This window comes from Globicephala melas, chromosome 4, assembly GCF_963455315.2.
Source record: "Globicephala melas chromosome 4, mGloMel1.2, whole genome shotgun sequence".
Classification (NCBI taxonomy): Eukaryota; Metazoa; Chordata; class Mammalia; order Artiodactyla; family Delphinidae; genus Globicephala; species Globicephala melas.
In genome coordinates, this window is record NC_083317.1 from 55,552,875 (window position 1) to 55,575,005 (window position 22,131).

At 42.0% G+C, this 22,131-nt stretch overlaps 1 protein-coding gene across 1 annotated transcript in view; it reads right to left on the bottom strand.

Annotated features, from left to right (window-relative positions):
• The window catches only part of GUCA1C (guanylate cyclase activator 1C), a 32,065-nt gene extending 14,174 nt beyond the window's left edge, over positions 1-17,891 (bottom strand). Inside the window, 2 exon segments of the mRNA XM_030836835.1 lie at positions 17,687-17,840; positions 17,842-17,891. Coding sequence (XP_030692695.1) covers positions 17,687-17,840; positions 17,842-17,891 — 204 coding nt within the window.
• Between the last annotated feature and the right edge of the window lie 4,240 nt (positions 17,892-22,131).

The following is a 22,131-nucleotide window of genomic DNA, read 5'->3' on the forward strand; positions in this document are numbered from 1 at the left end:
TCAGGGATCACAATTTTCTGTGTCACCTGCATGATGAATGGCGACAGGCTAGATTGAGCAATGTTGTCTTTAGAACTTTTGGTATTTTATGATGAGGCACCATGGGTGGGTGGTCCTAACACCTTCCAATCAAGGCTCTGAAAGCTCTAGGTAAACCCTACCAGGAGACAAGCATAAATATTTTCATTGTGTGGTTTACAAATGGGCAACCTGGGTAATCTACAGCCAAAGTTGATTATGGGTGAGGAAACATTTCTACTTAGACAGATGCAGCCTCATTCAAAGGCTCCTGTAAGCAAAACATTTCGTGTTCTCATTGCAGCATTCTGTTATGTAGTCAGGCAAATTAATCCTTACAATCCGCAGCTTACTACTCTGTTTTCCAATTATTGTCCTATTAAGATTTTGTAGAAATTTGCATTGGTGAGACAACCCCGGTGAATGTAATTTAATAGCTTGTGTTCGTGTTGGAGAGGGTTTTAGATAAATGCTTGTTCTGTAAAACAGAAAAAAGACAATTCTTGTCTTCAGTTGATCTATAGATTACAAAGAAGGGTGAGGGGAGATAAAGAGCCCCAGAGAAGGCGAGATGTCTCTGCAAAAATGACTAGGAAGCATGCAATAGAAAACGTCTAGAGACTTTCCTTTGGGCCAATCCAAAGGAACACTGCTAAGATTATATTTCTGTGGTTGAGCTACAGGAGCCCCCATGGCACACAGAACTCTGGAGAAGACTGACACTTACTGGCCTTGAGCCACAATGGGGTTCATAAACACTCTGTGTCAGAATCATGTGGGGACAATGAAATATGCAGATTCCTAGACTCGGACCCCAACAAAGCATCAAAACTACTTGGGATGGGGTCCAAGACGTAAAACGATCCTCAGGTGCCTCTTATGTATCCTAAGATCTGCGAACCACGGACCTACGCTGTTTTTCTTATCCGTGTCTCTTCGTAGGCAATGTTAACATCTAACCATCACTCCAAGTGGCTCTTATCATTGTGGCTTAGTCTCACATGAATTTAACCTTATTAAGACTAATTAGAAAAATTATGACCCACATGGTTCAGTCTCAGAATAATGACATAGTCATGAATACAGTCCAGCCATCAAAAATTAATTTCAAAATAACAGCAAGTCTTTCATTTCTGGAAAGAACACAACTTGCAAGACATTTATGGGTTTCTTCACAACACCGCCTTCCTCTCCCATCTGTTCCTCCACGTACACCCTGCTGCTCAGTCTTCAGCGATCTCCACGGCCCTATTCCTTCACTGCCAGCCCTACCATGAGAACATTTCATTCTTTTCTTCCACCAACTTCTCTCTTATTTCTGCATCACAAAATCCTAAAAAATGAGTTTGGCAAGGGCAGGATCCTCCTTTGAGGTTGAAGGAGAGGGGACACTTGGGTGCAGACAAAGCCATTCTGGTGAGCCTCAGGAAAGGAGAGTTTGGGAGCCTATGTACAAAAATAATTTTACTCCCAACATGTATATAGATTTATATATCTTGTTCTTAGGATGGAGCAGATTACAGGGAAGAGTTAAACAGGGGTCAAAATATGGAAACGTGACAGTTCCTCAGGTTCCTGAAGGAGTTTGGCTCCATTAATATGTTATCATTTTGTAGAGGGGGGTTCAAATGAGAGAAAGAGAAAAAAATGCATGGAAACTTCAAATTTAAGCTTTCTCATGGTCTCTAAAATGTACAGAAAATATAAGGTATACTTTATATCTATAAAGGTTAAAGATTTAAAAACTAAGTTTTTGCTACCAATAAAGAGATGAAATTTTATAAGTCTAATAAAAAATCAGGAAATCAGTCATGTGTTTTTGTCCAACGGGAAAGCCACAGGTGAATGTGTGATCTCCAGGTGATGTTCATGCCCCGCCATAAATCACAGTTGTTTTAAGAGTATAATCAATTTGAAATGAAGGTAGAAAGTTAAATTATAAAGCTGATACGCATATGAAGACAACTGTTTTATTATTTATTACTAAGTATAAGAATGACAATTAATATATTTTAAGAAAAGGTCGGGAGTAGCCCACGTCCCAGTGACTGTGCTGGTCACTCTCCATGCATCTCTCTCATTCTAACAGCAGCCTTATAGGTAGCCTTATTCTTATCTTACAGAAGAGAAAACTGATTTTCAGAGACGTTAAATAAACTAGTTAAAGTAGCAAAACTGGGGTGTGGATAGATCCAGGATTTAAGATCCAGTCAGCCTTACTCTAAGACTTTTCTTCATATCATCCAACATTGCCCTCAAAATTCATAACAATTGAATTCTCTTTCTGGAAGAGGTGTTTGTAGACTTGAATAGATGGGACATGTTCAGTGCAGTGGGTTGTTGTGGATTCCTACGTGTGACTACTTGGTAGTGCAATCATATAAGGTGAGCTAACTCAAGAGCGTCTGAAGATGCTGCACCTTGGAGCCTGTTTCCTTCATACCTGGTGTTGCCCAAGGTAAAGCTGGCCACGTGCTCTAAGCCACTCAGCCTGGGGGAGACTTGTGAGCCTCCACTGCCAGGCCTTCCCTCATCCTGCCACCGTAGGCATCTGGCTCAGCAGGACAGAAGGTGTTCATCCTTCCTCTTGCCCTCTCCTGCTCCCATGTTTGATGAACACTTCTGTCCATTCTGGAATCCTTATCCCCTCTCTCCTGGCCCATGGTTTAGCCTCCAGCACCCCATAGAGAACAGCCTCTCTCTGCTTACAGTTTCCCCTAGGAAATATCCCCAGCTGCTCCTCCAGGATAGCTGATTGGCTGAACCAGCACACAAACTGGTTCTCTTTCAGCCGATCCTGTTCTTAGTCTTCACCCACGCTCTTGGCTGGGAATCTAGAGCCTTCCTTTACTGTGCAGCTGGTCCTTGCTTTGGTTCAGCATTTCCCCCCTCCTCAGGGCTTCACACCTGCATTACATTCTGCATTACAGCCCTCACTCCTCCATTCTCCCCACCCTATAAAACCTTTGGGTAAAATCTCACTGCAGATATCATCTGATAGGCTCAATATGGTCCCACCACCATTGTTTGCCTGAGTGACCTTGAGATACGTATATTGAAAGCTATCTCAGTATATTTGAGACATTCTCTTTAGGGTTTTGTCTCAATGATAGAACCATGAATTTATGAACTGGGTAATATCATTAGGGAAACTTGGCTTCATTTCATTGATTCAAATCATAGAATTTTAGTGGAAACAGTCCTTCATTTTGCAGATGAAAAATGGACTGGACTAGCAATAACAATTATAATAATAATCATGACTGCAGTGACAACTGTTGGTGTTGATGTAATCTTTGCTATACATATAGGGCCAGGCATTGTGCTTTACATATAGGAGCTCATTTAACCCTAACAAGGCCCTAACAGTATTAACCATGAAGCGCAGCATCTGGGTTCTAGTAACATTAAGATCGTGGAAATAGAAATGAGTGTTATCACAACAACTAGCCATAAAACCCCATTTGTTCTAGTGCATCCTCAGGAAATAATCCAAATCCAACAAAAATCCAAACTTTAGCCCAGATTAAAACTATTCCCTTCAACAGCATTAACTTTCTGCTACTTTTCACAGAATCACTATCTGTGAAAAATTCATGAATCGTCACAGCCTCTAACCTAGAGACATTTTGATGTTTTCATTCTTTTACATGTGACACTTCAGTGACATTTTGCCAGCTGTGGCAGGTCAGTAGCAACATATGAACTGAAATTTCTGCCTGAAAATGGTTACTCAGATGGTCAGAAGGAAACCCAGAGAGCGAGTATAAGCACATTATATTGTTGATCAACAATTGTCAGTGATACTTATGTTGCATTTTAGGAACTGAAAAGAAAGTAGGCAATAAGGGCCATCTCTGTCACATCAAATACATGTGAATACTTTTTAAATACTTTTGTGAATTTTTAAAACCTGTTAAGGGAAACATGACGTTTGGCATTTATGACCTAGCTCATTTTCACCTACTGACACTTGTACTAACAGCAAACATAGTCTCTTCCAGCCATGGAATTGCTGGAATGTCCTGAGGAGAACCTTGTCTCTGTGATATGAGAAATATGATGCTGGCCTGGTAAATTGGTTCTATAATGTGATTGTTATGCAGATCAGACATGGTCGTTCTTGTCTTGGCCGTGACTGTACAAAATTTGAGGATTCTAGGACAAAGCCTTGTCAAATAAGATCCTGACTGTTAATAGGTCTCCTGGGTATCAGGGAGCCTTGACCATCTGACCCCAGAATGCAGCCAGCAACGTACCCGGCCCACGGTGAATTAGAAGCCAGTCTCGCATACGTTTGGGAGAAGGCAAGATAATCGTCCGAGTTTGATCACTTGTGCACAAGCTAACTTCAGAAGACCTGCCCCCGACTATAGCAACCGCAGCCTTCCGCAAGGAACTTCTTCAACTAGCCAATGTGGGTTTCTTCTTACGAGCACCTGTCTCCTTCAACTGATACTGCAACAGATAAAATAAAATCCAGCCTCACCCTAACTCAGTCAGCCTGCCTCCTAAGACTGTATTATTTCCCATGGAGAAGGCTGGACCTTAGTTCTTTAGTAACTAGGAGAAGTGGGGATGTGGACGCCAGCAGGCTAGAAGGTGGAAAGTGTGTACCTATATAATTCCTGGCTTCAGCACTTTTTTTTCTTACTATGGCTGTATCTAAAAGAACAGTCAGAGGAACTGTTTCTGAATTAATAGTTTGGGACCCAGAATTCCCTTTTTATATGTATCCATGGTACACAGCTCTTTGTACCAATGGGCCTAGAACCCAGTTTTCTGCCACTCTGCGGTCTTTCTGGTATAACAGCAGCGCTGGCTGCACATTTGAACCCCCTGACAGAGTAAAACAAAACATCATTTTGATTCAGTTGGACTGAGGTGGAGACCCAGCCCCTGGTATTTGTAATACCCCCAGGTGCTTCTGTTACCGAACCAAACTTGGGTCCGCTCAGCTGCGTGCAGTAAGTCCAATTTACCGATACCGGGTTGTGCTGAAGGAAAGTGCAGGGTTTGATTGCAAGGCCAAGCAAGGCGTATTAGCGGCTAATGCTCAAAAGACCTGAACTCCCCAGTGGATTTTAGGAAAAGGTTTTTAAAGACAGGGTGAGGGAGAAGGCTGCTGAGTGCTTGATCAGCTTGTGGACATACTTCTAGTTAGCTGGTGGTGAGGTAATCCGAAGTCAACATCAACCTTCCAGTTCCAACCAGTTTGGGGATCTATGTGCTTGTGGTCAGCAGGCAGTTTAACTTCTTCCACCTGGTGGGCATTTCAGTATCTGCCCAAGAGCTCAAGGGTGTGGTTCAGGAGGAACTAAAGGTCCTTGACTTGAATGGCTAAGCTATTATTTTTGTCTTGCTTGACTGTTTTCCTTTGTTTCTGCGTTTTCTCACTTTTCTGATTAAATTTGCTCTTTGGAATCTGGGGAAGGCCTTAGAGGCTCAAGTTTTCTGTAAGCAAGAGGCAGGCAGAGGACATGGGGTGGTCTCTCCCAGGAAGGTCCCATAGGGTTCTACTCAGTTGCACCTCTAGTATGCAACCAGAATTGAGAACCACCATTCCAACAGATTTTTGTTAACATATGAGTTACAACAGCTTAAGTTTAAATGTACTGTACATCAGCAAGTACGGTTGGTATCTTTAACAGGTAAAAGCCTGAGAGACTCAGCCAAAATGTTAATAATCGGTGGTATATGGGAAAAGGCTCTGTAAATTCTAAAGTGCTAAACAAATGAGGTCTTTTTATTAATCACCAACAAATGTTTCCTAAGAATGTCTGTGCTGGGAGTTCTGAAGTTAGTAGCCTTGGTTTTCACCCTTATTAAGAGATTTTGGCCTAGTTGTTTACAATCGAATAGATGGTCATTTGTTTCCAGTAAGTGTGTCCTATGAATAGCAGCAGTAATTGCAGTCACCTTGTAGGCCAGACAACCAGATACAGTATCACAGGCTGCAGGGCAGCCAGGGGGTTAATGACCAGCAACAATTATGACACAAGTTAAAAAGCCAGGTGGCCTACTGCAATTTTTAAGGGCTCTCACACAAAGAGAAGCTAAGAAACCAGGTAACCAAAGGTCACTTCTGAACGTCAAGTAGAGCTGGGGCTCCCTTTCAGGTGTCCTGGGTTAGATTAAGAAGACAGTCAAAATGCTTAAGATGATTCCCATGTAATAAATTTTGTTCTGTGACTGGCAACCATTACATAGGGCCAGTGTTGCCCCAACCAGCAAGGTGAATGTCTGATGCACTCAGGTCAATAAAAGACAAGAAATTGCAGGAAAGCAACCCCTGCACGTGTAGGCATGTCTTGTCGTTTGGAAGTATAACTGGAGCTGATAACAAGGAGAGTTAATCTCTGTTGGGGCCTGAGGTCAGTGTTACCTGCATTTTACAGATAAACATACCCTCCCTTTGTGGGCTGTTTATTACACATATTTTCAAAGTTTTCTCCAACATTATTTCACATGAGCTCAGTGATAATGTAGGCAGTATAGGTTTTGCCTCAGTTTTGGGATTGAAGACTTTGACACAAAGAGGTCATGAGCCTGTCCACAGCAGTAAGGGTCAGAGGTGAGCCAGGAGCCCAGCAATCCCACTCTTCCCAAGGTACTGCCCCCACTGGCCCTTCGGTGACCGGCCGGTGATTTAAGAGATTCACAGAAGGGCTCCTTAAAAAGAGCAAGGACTTCTGATATGTTAAAGCAAAGATTTGATTTGTGTACATATTATGAGTAAACTATTACATTGTAGTCATCATTAAATCCCACAGCTTGCCCTTCTCACTTTTCTTTCTGTAAACAGGTTAATCACCCATGCTTCTAAAAATTCCTCACCATTCCCTCATGCTTGATTCCCAGGATTTGTCTGAGGTCGCTAATTTAAATAATCTGAGAATTTGTGTTGGCGGTTTTGTTTTATCCTAGTGTTCCAATGTATCCTTGTTGACAATGTTTTCTGGCTCAAACCACTGCTCTATTTATGGTTTTGTAACAAAGAACAGAACACCACATTGAAACTGTTTCCCTCATTCTTTAGCCTATGTATTTTACTACTTTAGCCCTTCAGGTCAAAAGTTAAGCGTTAAAGAAATGTTTCTTGTGACCGAATAGCTCATTAAGTCCCCTTAAGAAAGTCCCCATCCCGTAGTCCTGGGTTAGTTACAGACATTACTTGTAGATAAATTCACTTTTAGCCTAGAAACCTTTCGAATAAGCAGAGATAAGAGTGATAAAGTAAAAGTAACTTAACTACTTGAATTTTTTGCTGGAGCTCTGTGATCCAGCCCACCTGAGCAAGCAGAGAAAGAAATGTGATGCTTTCCTTCAAGGCCAAGTGGCTCTAAGAAGTCTGCAATCCCGCTTTTTCCTTAGCACAAGAGAGGCCTGAACTGTACCCCGAATTAAGATAGCTCTTTAGGACGTTAGCCCGCCATCTTCTCGGTCTGCTGGCTTTCCAAAAAGTCTGTATTCTGGCCCTAACACTATCCCCTGACTTATTGGCCTGCCGTGCAGAAAGCAAGTTGTACGAGCTGGGACTCGGTAAGAGTTTGAGTTCCAAACCCACAAATTTAGAGAAACTATTCTACCTCCCTTGTAAGCCCTCAGAGTTTTACAGGAGCCAAAGCTTCTGACAAGTCTTTTAGGTCCCTTTTCCCCCCACCATTTCTTCTAGACCGGTAATCAGACTTCTGTTACCCCACTTCTGTCTGAGGAAATGGCCTCATCCCTGCCCTCCTGCAGGTCCATAGCTAACAAAAGATTATTCTTAGAGAACCCTGGACTCAGTTTAAGAGCTGACAATGGCACTGCTTGGAGAGCACCAGTTGCGGTTTGTTTTGCCCTGACCACAGCAAGCCAAGATGCTGAGATACCGAGATTTGAGGCAGTTATATATATTTGCGGCAAGGCAGTCAGACGAAGACACAGAAAAACAGAACTCAAATCTTCCCCGCAGAAGGCAAGGGGCGGGGGTATTTATGGGATGAGGAATGAAGCAGCAGGGTGGTCTGAGGCGTGGAGAGCATGGAGAGGTGGGGAAAGGTGATTGGAAAAAGGTGTGGTAATCGACATTCTGCGCAGGCGTAACTAGGCTACGGGCCTCCACGTTCAAAAGGTCACTGAGCGACACTCGCGCATGCCCAGTTGGATGGTCGGTGGTCCTATCTCATCTTAATCGACTCAGCTCGAACTAGGCGCAGCTGACTCTGAGTTCCTGGACAACAACTTGGGCAAACATCTTATTATATAGGCTACCTGCAGCTTGGAGGACATGCAAATCTTAAAATGACCTTGATTAGTGAAGGCAGGTGAAATGGATTTAACCCACGGTTTCATCCCCAGATGCCTAGGTGTGGCCCTGAGGGTTGTGCATTGACCTTCACACCTATTACAGCAGCAAGAATGTGGATCAGGAGCCAGAGGGACCGAGGGCTGGTTTTCTGCTTTGAGATTCTCCAGGCAAGTCCCTCCTAGCATCTTGGTTCTTTGAGTGCCTCATTTCTCAGCCACAATGTAAGAATAAATGTAGTCCCAGCAACACACTGGTTGTCTGCATGGAGCAAAAGATATAGGTGAGGCGCCTAGAGTGTGTGCTTCCAAGTTATGCTCTAGCGGTAACCCTCTGCCTTAGTTAGGTCCCCACTGACCCTTCTGTCTCCTACCTTGTACTTTAATTTGAGCTGTTCTCTTTGTTGAAATATTCAACTATTTTGTTAAAGGTGGAATACCATAGCAATTTAGAGTGAAGCCCCTGGAGTCAGACTGCCAGCATTCCAATTCTGCTGTGTAGTTTTAGGCAATTTACTTAACCTCTCTGTGCCTCAGTGTCCTCATCTGTAAAATGGGAATGATAAAAATAGTACCTACTTTTACATTATTGTTGAGGATTCTATAATAAATGTAAAGTGTTTAAGACAGTGACTGGTATAGAAATGTTCAGCAACTGTTACTTTTCTTAGTAATAATTCAATCTCTTAACTTCTTTCAACAGCTCAAAATGTCTCAGCTTCTCCAAAAGCCTTTCCTAACTTGGCAACTTAGTTTTCATTGCATCTTCTGATCCCAGTAGATGTACCTTGAATAGCACAACCCTGCTATAGTTTGTTATATTATACTGCCTTATTTTCTTCTTAAGGCATTTAATCTCGACATGACTTTTATCCAGTAGACTGTAAACTCTTTGGGGGCACAGAAAATCATATCTTCTACCTGCCTGCTCACCCCCATCCCCACACCCCTTCAAAATTTGAGTGTGATTTTTCTATTACCTGCCCTGCTAGGATGGGATTGAAGAGTTCCCCTGGCCCTTCCATCCAGTTTGCCTGTCTAGGCATAGGCTGGACCATTACTCACAATACTGGGCAGGTTTTAAAAGCAGCCCTATAATATCCAAGACTCATCTGGAACCTTGAAGCTAGAGAGTCATTACAATGCTTTTCCCTCTTTCAATCTGACTCTTCATTTACTAACTTTTATTTTTTGAGGATGCATTTGTCATCTCACTAGATTGTAAACTCCTTTGAGTACAGGGACCAATTCCTATATCACCTTTGTGCCTTCCTTCCTTCCACCATGCCTCCCAGGAGCTCAATAAAGTTTTGCAAATGCAGTGGGGTAATAATATTGTGTATCAAGGATGTGACTTTGTTCCTGGTAATCCCTTCTATCATCCAGCCCTCCCACATTCAGTAAAGACATTCATTGTCTGAGAGATAAGTCATTGTAACAGAAAAGCAGAAATCGAGAGTTCATTCTTAGCTCTTGAGTTTCAATAGTTTAAGCCATTTGGGATTCACAGCATAAATTTTATGCCACAAACAAAAGATTTGGAAGAACACATAATTAGAGCCAGTTTCTCCTGGCTACTCTCAAGCTAGATAAAAATTCCATAGGCTGGGGAAGTGTGGAACAGGGAAGGAAAAGAGAATTACAAGACAGTGGGTTAGGGGCACTGCTCTGTGAGGGTCAAGACTAGTTGGGGGGGGGCGGGGCGGAGAGAGACACACCAGGTGTGGCTGGCAGATGTAAGAGCAGAAGCACTTGTGATTTACTGGGTAGAAACTCACCAAGTTTCCCTGAACCTAACATAGCTTGGGAGGAAAGCCTGTAAGGAGTATCTAGTCAGACAACCCTGAGCCAGCCTAACAGGCTTCCAAGCCTAGGAGTATAAAGTAACTGAGAGAGAATCTGACTCAGGAGGCCTAGCCGTGCGGAGACAGCAGCCTTCTAAGTGAAGCAGGAGATGAGAGATTCTGTCTCAGGGAATACCAGTGTGGACGGGTGCTCCTCTGACCTGTGTTAATACCTTGAGTTTTAGATGCACCCGTGGGGTGTATTTGCAACCCTGGTAAGTGGAGGGAGAAATCTCCTTGGTAAGATGGGGACTCAAAATATAAATTAATTTTATTATGAAAATCAAAAGTTACATTTTTAAAATGCCTGAGTGTGTGAGCTGAAATTCTTACCAACTACACAAATAAAAAATACATTTAAAAATTTCCCTTCAAATAATCACTCCAGTTGGGCACTAGGTTAAAATTTGGAAGACACAGTAGCCTTCCTTGGTATAAATATGGGGAAAAGGGGGAGTGAAGGAGAGAGAGAGGAATGGAAAGGAAAGAAGTCCATGTATAAAAGATAGGGTACTGGAGTTGTTACTTCCCTTATTATTTTATTTAATGACTCAGTATATATTCGTTCAACATCCACTTTATGCCACTGTGCTAGGTGCGTAGTCTCCGGAAGCCCGTGGGGTTTACAGGGGATGATTAATTCATTTTTATTATTCAGTTTCTGCACTGCTGTTTCATGAGGAGGAATTCATGCACCACTTGCATTTAAAAAGAAAAAAAGAGACACGAAGAAGGGCAAACTGAAGGTGTAGTGTGAAGCAAGCAGTGTGGCTGGAATGCAAGGAGTACAGGATGAAGAGCAGTGCTAGGTGCTCCTTCATTGCCAGGCTCTGCCCGAACTTCAGCAGAGCAGAAGTAAGTTCAGTGTCATGCACTCTGGATGCATACAGCCCAGGGTGCAGGGTCATGTCTAGTATAGGAAGTAGTTTCCAGGGAACTGGGCATTTTGCATCCATCTCTAGGTGAAGCATGTGGATACTCAGGTGAGAGCAGTGTAGTCCATGTCCACTTTCACTGCCTTTTAGGAACCAGTATCCAGCAACATCTACAATTTCACAGTGTTTCTTGTTTTTGGAATATTGGTGCTGGCCCAGACCCAGCTCGAATGCTCATCAGCCTTTCATCAGCTTCTCCTTTGGCAGTGAGTCATTAGGAAATGACTCATTTTCCCTAGCAAATCAATGGTGTAAGTGTGGGGGGAGGAGGTGGCCCTGGTCAGTCCTTGGAGCCCACTTAACTTCAAGTCCCACAGTCTCACCCTGTGTGGGTTTAATACTGACCACGAGAGCCACACGCTTTCATCATGTTGTATTTTTTTTTTCAGTTTTTTTTTCTTAATTGGAGTATAGTTGCTTTACCATGTTGTGTTAGTTTCTGCAGTACAGCAAAGTGAATCAGCTATACATATACATATATCCCCTCTTTTTTGGATTTCCTTCCCATTTAGGTCACCTCAGAGCACTGAGTAGAGTTCCCTGTGCTGTACAGTTGGTTCTCATTAGTTATCTATTTTATACATAGTAGTGTATATATGTCAATCCGAATCTCCCAATCAATCCCACTCCGCCCTTTCCCCTCTTGGTAACCATACTAAGAAAGTCAGAAAGAGAAAAACAAATATCATATGTTAACGCATATATGTGGAATCTAGAAAACATCGTGTTGTACTTTTTAATGGAGACTTCATGTTTTGACGAGGTTACTCACTACCAAGTTTGGGCCAGGCTAGACCCTCAGCTTCAAGTCCATACGATTTCCATATGTTCCATGGACAATTCCTAGTTGTAGAAATGAAGGAATCTATGTTGTTCCTTGCACAGAGACAGACCTTTTTTTTGAGGAGAGCCATTTCCATCACTGACCTCACCTACAAAGATTTGCTAATATCTTTCGTGTTACCATCATTTTTTCCATTTCTTTTTTGTTATAAAATTTTTAAAAATCAGTTTTAATTTTTTATCATGTACATCATACACATACATATCTAAAATTAAACTAAAAGTCTTATAATTTAAAACTTTGAACTTTGGGGCTATTTTTTCTTTTATTTACATGTTTGCAATTGAGATGCTTATTCTGCTTATGTCTTGATTGATCAATTTTAGACTTTATTCACTTCCTGTTATAGCAAGTGAGAAGTATTTAACTCTGTGACTCCTATACATATCCCAGTGGTGTGCTGGAGCTTATTCTACCTGCTGATAGGAGCTGACTGTTACATTTTCAGAAAACTTGCAAGTCAACTATTAAATGATTGGTAGCTTGGAATTGGCCATGGTGGGAGTATTTATGCCATGGAAACCGGCAAATGTTATCAGGGCTATTTTCCCCCAGAAAACTAATTGTTACACATTTCCCAGCATACCACTGTTCCTCCTGCATACTCTCACAATTGTAGATTAATCTAAAGGTCAGAAGTTTGATTTTAACAACTCTGGTAAATTTTGCTCTCTGCATAGTTCATTGGTATACCAAAATTATTGACTTCCTTATTTTACATGGAGTTAATAATTGCCTCATCGTGCTGACACCTCCTGAAGTTAACGGACAATCCACAAAAAGTAAGGCAACCAGTAATTATGTGCTTATGAAGTATTCTTGCCAAACAAATGAATCTGAATCTATTTAAGCTTCAACAGCTAAATACAGTTTATGGGTGATACGAAGAATAGAAAGCAAATTAGATGACACAAGAAAGCAACCAACTAAATCTAGAATGTAGGATATTCTACAGGACCAACGACTCACTTTTCCTACTAACTCAATAGCATAAATGGAGCAGGGAGGTAGGAAACTACTATTATAGAAAAACCAGACTTAAAAGTCATAACCCCCTGTTTTCATGTATGGACCTTGTTTGGACCCAAACTCAAATCAAGGAAAAATTAAAAAGTATGCTTGAGACAATCAGGAAAATCTGCCCATAGACCAGGTATTAGATGACATTAGGAATTATTGTTGTCTTTGCCATGTATGATAATGGCATAGTAGTTATGGCTAAAAAGTGTCCTTATTGGTAATAGGTGAATAATGAAGTATTTGCAGGTGAAATCCTGCAAAGTCTGAGTAATTTTTTTCTTTTAAAAAACCCTGGGAAAAATATAGGGGGACATGAAACAAAGTGATAAAATTTGGTAACTGTTGAAGATGGATGATGGGTCTATGCAAGATTACTAGATTATTCTACTTAGGTGTAAAATTTTCATAATAAAAGAATGTAATTGCTTCATTCTAAATCTATTCAATAGTTTTCTTTGTGCTTACTGGCCTTGTAACTTTTTTCCAATGTACCACATCAGATTGGTTAAATATCAGTTAATGAATTAATACTGTTTTTGAAATCCTTAAACATAGTAGATAATCCATCAATGTCATTTCTTCAGGTTTTCCTCCCTGAGTCCCCCTTCTTCCTTTTCAAGGAGGAGCAGCACATTGGGCTTTCTGCATAGCTGTTGATCTGCACTGCCCTCCTCCATGACCCTCAACTGCCCACATCTGTTTTCCTATGTTGGATTCATTTTCTCCCTCTTTGTTGATCTAGTCCCTCATTTTGCTGGAGCACCTGCTCCAGTAGCTTCCTAAGAAAAAATAAATGTGAAGTAAAACTTTTCACTCCTTGAATGTTTTTGTTTTTTTCCCCACATTTGATTTGGCCTCATACCTTCCCCCTCAAAATTTTGGAAGATTTTCTCCATTTACTTCTAGTCTCTGGTGTGGGTATTAAGAAGCTCAATGCTAATTTGATTTCTTTTCCCCTCTTTTATGAAAATTACAAAATTTCTCAGCATATGCTATAGGTTGATCTCTATTTTTCATTGTGCCAGGCCCTTATGAAACAAGTGTCTGATAGTGTCTGATTTTTCTGGTTTGTTATGTCGTCTTACATTTTCTCTGGGCTGTTTTTCCATGACTCTCACTCACAGGATATTAGACCTATCAATCCCAATTTAAGGATTTTATTTGGAAAAACGCTGTGTGGAAGGAAACAAGAAGGAAGTCAGGGAAGGTTGAATGAGCTGCCAGACCAGGATGCTAACCTGACCCAGGTGAAGAGAGCAAGAGAAGGTTGGGTGGAAGTGTCCTTGACACTCCTGAAACTTATGGTTCAACAAAGCCGCCAGGGAATCCTTGAGCCATAGCCAGCTGACAGAGGAGTCCCCTTGTCTTAGGAATGGGCTGACCGTATTATTTCTGCTGCACTCAATCACTGGTCATATTCTAAACCTGGGCACAGACTCAGCTCAAGTGCAGTGATGGATTTCAAAGCGATGCACCTGGGGCCCTGGTCAATTACCTTCCCTGGAGGTCTGGGGTGCTAACATCATGGCCACTATTGTAAAGCAGGTTTTATTATCATTATGTTGAGTGTGTTAGTCTATGTACTGTGCCTAGAACAGGGGTAGGCACATCACAAGTGCTCAGAAAGCCTTAACTGTCTTTACGGAGTGCCAAAGAGCAGGCTGCAAATGTGTGTGATTAGCCAAAGAATAGTTATAAACTTTATACTCTAAATTTTGGAATCTATTTACTTTAAGCCCTATTCTAATAGTCTTGGTTAACTTGAGTACAAGCCGAAGCCACTTAGAAATGGCAGAGTAGAAAGAGATTGGAAGCTTTTTGGTATTATAACAACCAGAAAGATGGGTAAAGTGTGTTTGACAGCAGGGAAAGGGACAGAAAAACAGCAAGAGCAAACACAACAAAAGTGCATACTTTCAGGGTTTTTGACATCAGGGAACTTAGCTCCAGCAACTTCAATAGGCATAGGTGCTTCTTGGCATTTCATAAATGAAATAACCAATGTTCATAATAATGACTCTAATATCAAGAAAATGTTTTACCAGCACTTTGAGGAAGCAGGAAAGTGTTTTAGAATGATGTCCATCCAGAATAGTAAAACTGCAGAGGAGCTTCTTAGAGTAAATCCTCCAGGTTTCTGGACAGCTGATAGTTTCATTGATCTAATTAAACATGTGGCTTTTTTGTTTTCCTGTGCATAATTGCATATCATTTCTCGCTATCACCTGATAATGAGCAATCCTTACTATTCTCATTTTACGACCTGATTTTATGTTGAGATCTCCACACCTTTCGTGGCATTAGTCATCACTGCCTGCCTAGGTTTACTTGCTCCCTAAGCAAACATGAAATCTCTATGATAAATCATAAAGAGAAGAACTTCCAAGTCATTTCAGTTGAGCTCCTGAGATGGGTTTGGCCATCCCATGACTGTCACTAAGAGGATTCTCACTCCAGTGGCACACAAGCCCCAGACACTTTGGACACTGTCTGTACCTGCTTCCTCGACAGCATGTTCCTGTTCTTGCATATGAACCACTGACACTCACAGTGCTTCCACAAACATTGGGCTAACAACAAAATTACTGGCCTGGGACATGACATCAACACCTTTGGAGAATAACTAAAGAACTTGATAGTTCATCTTCTAAACTCTCAGGAATGCCACCATCAGAGCCTAATTAGATGTACTGTCTAATCTAGACAGAGCTGCTGTCTAGAGCAACAGACTTCCATTGTGAAATTGGGACGCTCACAGCAGGCACAGTGGGTCAGCAGCTGCCACATGAGTGAGACACAGAATGACAGAGAGGGAGAGAGAGCAGAGAGATACATATACAGGCAGAGACAAAGAGAGACAACATGCCAGTGTGCTCACAGGGTCGTCCTGTTTAGTCCAGGCTGCTACAACAAAAATACCATAGACTGGAAGGTTTAAACACATTGATTTCTCACATTTCTTAGTCTGGGAAGTCCAAGGTCAAAGGCATAGGCAGATTCAGTGTCTGGTGAGGGCCCATTTCCTGGGCCCATAGACAACGCATTTCCCATAGACAACCGTCTTCTCATTGTGTCCTCACATGGAGGAAGGGGCAAGGGAGCTCTCTGGGGCCTCCTTATAAAAGCACTGATCTCATTCATGAATGCTCTGCCCTCATGACCTAATCACCCCCCCAAGACCCCCACCTCCAAATACCATCATATTGGGGTTTGGATTTCAACATATGATTTGAGAGGGGAACATAAATACTCAGTCTATAGCATATCCAAAACCTTTTTCAGAGTTAAAAGCAGAATCTGCCTCATTTTTCTACTGATTTGTAAGCTCCTCGGGGGCAGAGCTGGGTTTGCTTGCAACTACACTAAGCAAAAATTTATGAGGAGGGAAACAGTCATGATAAGCAGGCAGTCCTTAATTCATATTTTAAAACAAAGAACAAAGGACAGTAATGTCCTAAAAGAAATGTTCCTGACATTGCTACAAGGATTAAAATAGCTGTTAATTTTGCATAGGTTTAATTTTCCCCAGTTCCTGGATGTTACCTCCTTTTAAGTCATCTGGTTTTTTTGGCCTAAGGGCTCAAAAGGCTGTATTAGATTCCATACATACTAATGGACAGCCAGTTGTTTTAACTGTACTGAATTAATTATCCCTTCTTTATCTTCTATTATCATGCACAGCCTTCTAAAGTCATCTATTTTTCTACCAGTAGTATTTCCGGTTCCCTTTTATTCTAGATGGCATCAGCACATTTTGAAATATACAGATCTAGAGGTAAAACAACTGAAATGTACAAGGAAAAGCAGACAGTAGCCTAGTATTTCAGATTGTTACTTTTTTATCTTATTTTTTTTCTATTCCATATTTTCTTTTCTCGTTTTTATATTTTTTTAAGACATGAAATAAAACGTGCTGCAGCTCAGAAATGAGTAAATTCAAGACAACAGTTGAGTAACAATCTTTAGAAACTAATATTTATCTGAATTTAAAACTGTAAATTAGTTTGTTTATCCCCAAAATAAATTGGTCAGATATGAAAAAAAGAAAAGGATTATGAAGCATTCTAACTTTTGATTTGAGTATGAACATGTTGGCTAATTTGTATTTTTATCTGCCAATCTAGATGCAATCACACTTTTAAAAGCAGATTCCTGTAATTTGCTTTTCTATAAAATGTCACCAATGCATTAAGTACTTTGAAATCAGTCTTTGTAAATCAATCTGCATTTATTAGATTTGTTTAAAGGATAGCATTAGAATTCCATGCCAAGATTTAATTTGGTTTTAAAATAACTCCCGGGCTTCCCTGGTGGCGCAGTGGTTGAGAGTCCGCCTGCCGATGCAGGGGACACGAGTTCGTGCCCCGGTCGGGATGATCCCACATGCCCCGGAGCGGCTGGGCCCATGAGCCATGGCCGCTGAGCCTGCGTGTCCAGAGCCTGTGCTGCGCAACGGGAGAGGCCACAACAGTGAGAGGCCCGCGTACCGCAAAAAATAAACAAATAAATAAAATAAAATAACTCCCTACATGCAGAACATTTCCAAGGGCAGAGAGGCTAGTTCCCAATTATTTTCATGCCGGCAGTGCTAAATGTGTTTAATGACTCACCTACAAGCTGTGAGTTCTCTGAAGACCTCCCCATTCAGTGGAACACACAGTTTTTACCTTAGGCTATTTTACTGAAAAAAGAGGGAAATGGAGAATCATAGCCAAATGATAAGTGAAAGTTCTTACTTTGTTCTTGTCAACGGTATTACAGATTTGATCAACACGTTGACTGGCTTTTTGATTCAGACCTTGCAGACGCAAGCATGTCTTAAACTCACACAGTGTTTGCACACTGGATGGATATTGCATTTTAAGTTTTCTGTACCACACACAGGTCTCTAGCAGGAGGTGCTGTCTCACCACCAGCTATAGATTCGCTATTCCCCAACATGATTCACAGTCTACAGGTTTTCTCCCGCTGTTTTCATGTAAGGTCTTTCTGGATTTAGTCCCTCACTCTTCACTAAAACTTGAGGTTAACATATGCACTTAGAAACTACGCTAAACCTCTTACGGCTATAGGCTAAATAAGAATAGAAAGCCAGTGAGATTAATTTACCAGTACAATTTTAAGACCAAGGTCACTTACTAGCTGATGGGATTGTTGCTTACTGCCATTCAGAGATAGAGTTTTCTGTAAAGGACAGAAGACAGTATTTTAGAGGGTAACCCTTGCCATATCATTAGCCATAAGTTACGCCTACATTATTGAGTGGTACAGTGGGGTTTAATGGAAGGAACTTAGAGTTGCAATCAGAAAGTCTGGGTTCTAGGCTTTGTTTACCACTTATTAATAACTACATTGAACGATTACTTCAGTTAAGTCTCAGTTTCCCATCTGTAAAATAGTATTAAGAGTATCTGCCTTCTCACATCTGAATATTGTGAAGATAAATTTAGATGACGAACATTGTTTTAAGCCATGGAAAAATTAAACATTCTGAGTATTGTTAAAGGAATTCTATGTACGAGAGGGAAATAGGCAGAGATAACCAGATAAAAGTAGTTAGAAGAGTTGTAGATGTAGTAGGCTGTAAAGTGTGGACTGCAGGTAAAGGAAGATATGGGGCTGTGTCTTCCGGCATTGTACCTGCCACTGCCCGCACCCACCCGCCCCACCCCCACTTTCTGTTCTTGTCTTTTGTCTCTCAAACCTGCATCTAGCCACACCCTCTGCCTGCTGGTTTTATCCCACTCTAGTTCCTGAGCTTATCTGGTCCCAGCCAAGCCCAAATTGCCAATGGACTTCAGAGCTGATCCAATGGGCCTAAGAACTGTATCCATGGTCTAATAATGGAAATGAACTGCCCCGTGTGGTCCCCAAGCCATCTTGCTACCAACCATACTTAGGAGCAACAGAATTATATTATTTCCTCCTGGAGTCATCTGGTCCCAACATGGCTCTCCTCCCCTAAACTTACTCCATTTCCCCCCCTCGATTCCCATGTTGACTCAGTTCATAAGTCTAGTTACTACTTTAGTCCCCATTCCTTAGTCCTAGCTGATTACCTGTTTAAAACCCCAGATCCTCAAAGAACTTGAGGCACTGGGGCCTAAATGAACTGCCTTGACAGGAATCGGAGAGGTTATGATTAATTTTCTGTCAAACATACCAATATAGACTTTCAATAGAAAATTTCTATTTCATAACTAGATTTAAATGAAGTGTTCAATCAGGTCATAGAAATTTAGAACTTATTCATTTGGAAGTATTACTTGAAACCATTAGAGTAGATGAGATTTCTTATGCAGAGTAAAAAGAGAGAAGATGAGATAATGAGGACTCAGCCCTTGGGAATATTCAGTTAGGAAATATGAGGAATATCCTGTAAAAATCTTCAAAAACCATTCTCTGAGGAAGTCCCCCTTCAGACTCTTTCTATATGTCTGCCAGAAGAATGCTCAGAGGCATTGACTTCTTATCGCCATTAATATTCATTAATCACCAATTTTTAGACTAAAGGAAGAATGGATACTGATGTTGGCAGAGGAAGATGATGAAAGTTTTTAAGGGGCCAAGAAAATCCGTTGTGGAAGGAAAACTTCGTATAGATCAACAATGCAAGGACCTGAGATCCAGAAACTGTTTGATCATATAAATTATGCTTTAAAAAAACCTGCATAATGATTACTTGAAATAAAGAGAATTCTTACACTGGATACAATATTTATATCTCAAAATCAGAAATCTTGCTATATAAAATATTAACTAGTCATAAGATAATGGGAAAAAAGATTCATTTTTAATAGGCCATAGAGTACATCTAATTAATTACAAAAAATATAACTATAATATACTAGATATATTTGAAGAAAAATTTTAAATAATAATATAGGTCACTAATGAAGCCCTGAACATATAGAAAAGCATATTTTGGTCTTGGGTAGAAAGACTTATATATATATACATATATATGCAATTCTCCCTAACCACAAACCCAACAAAGTACAAATAAAACTTGAGTGGTAGGTACTGAATTGAAACCTAATTCTAAGTTTGAATAAGAATTATACACACGGCTTCCGGGAAGATGGAGGAAGAGTAAGACGCGGAGATCACCTTCATCCCCACAGATACACCAGAAATACATCTACACGTGGAACAACTCCTACAGAACACCTACTGAAGGCTGGCAGAAGACCTCAGACCTCCCAAAAGGCAAGAAACTCCCCACGTACCTGGGTAGGGCAAAAGAAAAAAAGAAAAAACAGAGACAAAAGGATAGGGACGGGACCTGCACCAGTGGGAGGGAGCTGTGAAGGAGAAAAGGTTTCCAAACACTAGGAAGCCCCTTCGCGGGCGGAGACTGCGGCTGGCGGAGGGGGAAAGCTACGGAGCACCGGCGGAGAGCATAGCAACAGGGGTGCGGAGGGCAAACCGGAGAGATTTCCGCACAGAGGATCAGGGCCGACCGGCACTCACCAGTCCAAGAGGCTTGTCTGCTCACCCACCGGGGCGGGCGGGGCCTGGAATTCAGGCTCTGGCTTCGGTCCGAGCGCCGGGCGAGGACTGGGGTTGGCGGCATGAACACAGCCTGCAGGGAGTTAGTGCGCCACGACTAGCCGGGAGGGAGTCCAGGAAAGTCTGGACCTGCCGAAGAGGTAAGAGACTTTTTCTTCCCTCTTTGTTTCCTGGTGCGCGAGGAGAGGGGATTAGGAGCTCCGCTTAAAGGAGCTACAGAGACGGGCACGAGCCGTGGCTAAAAGCGCGGACCCCAGAGACAGGCATGAGACGCTAAGGCTGCTGCTGCCGCCACCAAGAAGCCTCTGTGCGAGCACAGGTCACTGTCCACAACCCCCTTCCGGGGAGCCTGTGCAGCCTGCCACTGCCAGGGTCCCGGGATCCAGGGACAACTCCCCCGGAAGACTGGACGGCGCGCCTCAGGCTGGTGCAACGTCACGGCAGCCTCTGCCGCCGCAGGCCCGCCCCGCCTTCCGTGCCCCGCCCCCCGCCCCGGCCTGAGTGAGCCAGAGCGCCCGAATCAGTGGCTCCTTTAACCCCGTCCTGTCTGAGCGAAGGACAGACGCCCTCCAACGACCTACACGCAGAGGCTGGGTCAAATCCAAAGCTGAGCCCCCGGGAGCTGTGAGAACAAAGAAGAGAAAGGGAAATCTCTCCCAGTAGCCTCAGAAGCAGCGAATTAAAGCTCCACAATCAACTTGATGTACCCTGCATCTGTGGAATACATGAATAGACGACGAATCATCCTGAATTAAGGAGGTGGACTTTGAGAGGAAGATTTATGATTTTTTCCCCTTTTCCTCTTTTTGCGAGGGTGTATGCGTATGCTTCTGTGTGAGATTTTGTCTGTATAGCTTTGCTTCCACCATTTGTCCTAGGGTTCTATCCGTTTTTTGTTTGTTTAAAATTTTTTTTCTCTTAATAATTATTTTTTTATTTTAATAACTTTATTATATTTTATCTTACTTTATTTTATTTTACTTTATCTTCCTTTTTTTCCTTCCTTCCCTCCTTCCTTCCTTCTTCCCTCCCTCCTTTTTCTTTCTTTCTTTCTTTCTTTCTACTTCTACTAATTCTTTCTTTCTACTTTTTCTCCCTTTTATTCTGAGCCGTGTGGATGAAAGGATCTTGGTGCTTCAGCCAGGAGTCAGTGCTGTGCCTCTGAGATGGGAGAGCCAACTTCAGGACACTGGTCCACAAGAGACCTCCAAGATGCACATAATATCAAATGGCAAAAATCTCCCAGAGATCTCCATCTCAACACCAGCACCCAGCTTCACTCAATAACCAGCAAGCTACAGTGCTGGACATCCTATGCCAAACAACTAGCAAGACAGGAACACAAACCCACCCATTAGCAGAGAGGCTGCCTAAAATCATAATAAGTCCACAGATACCCGAAAACACACCACCAGACGTGGACCTCCCCACCAGAACGACAAGATCCAGCCTTATCCACCAGAACACAGGCACTACTCCCCTCCACCAGGAAGCCTACACAACCCACTGAACCAACCTTAGCCACAGGGGACAGACACCAAAAGCAACGGGAACTACGAACCTGCAGCCTGCTAAAAGGAGACCCCAAACACAGTAAGATAAGCAAACTGAGAAGACAGAAAAACACACAGAAGATGAAGGAGCAAGATAAAAAACCCAGCAGACCTAA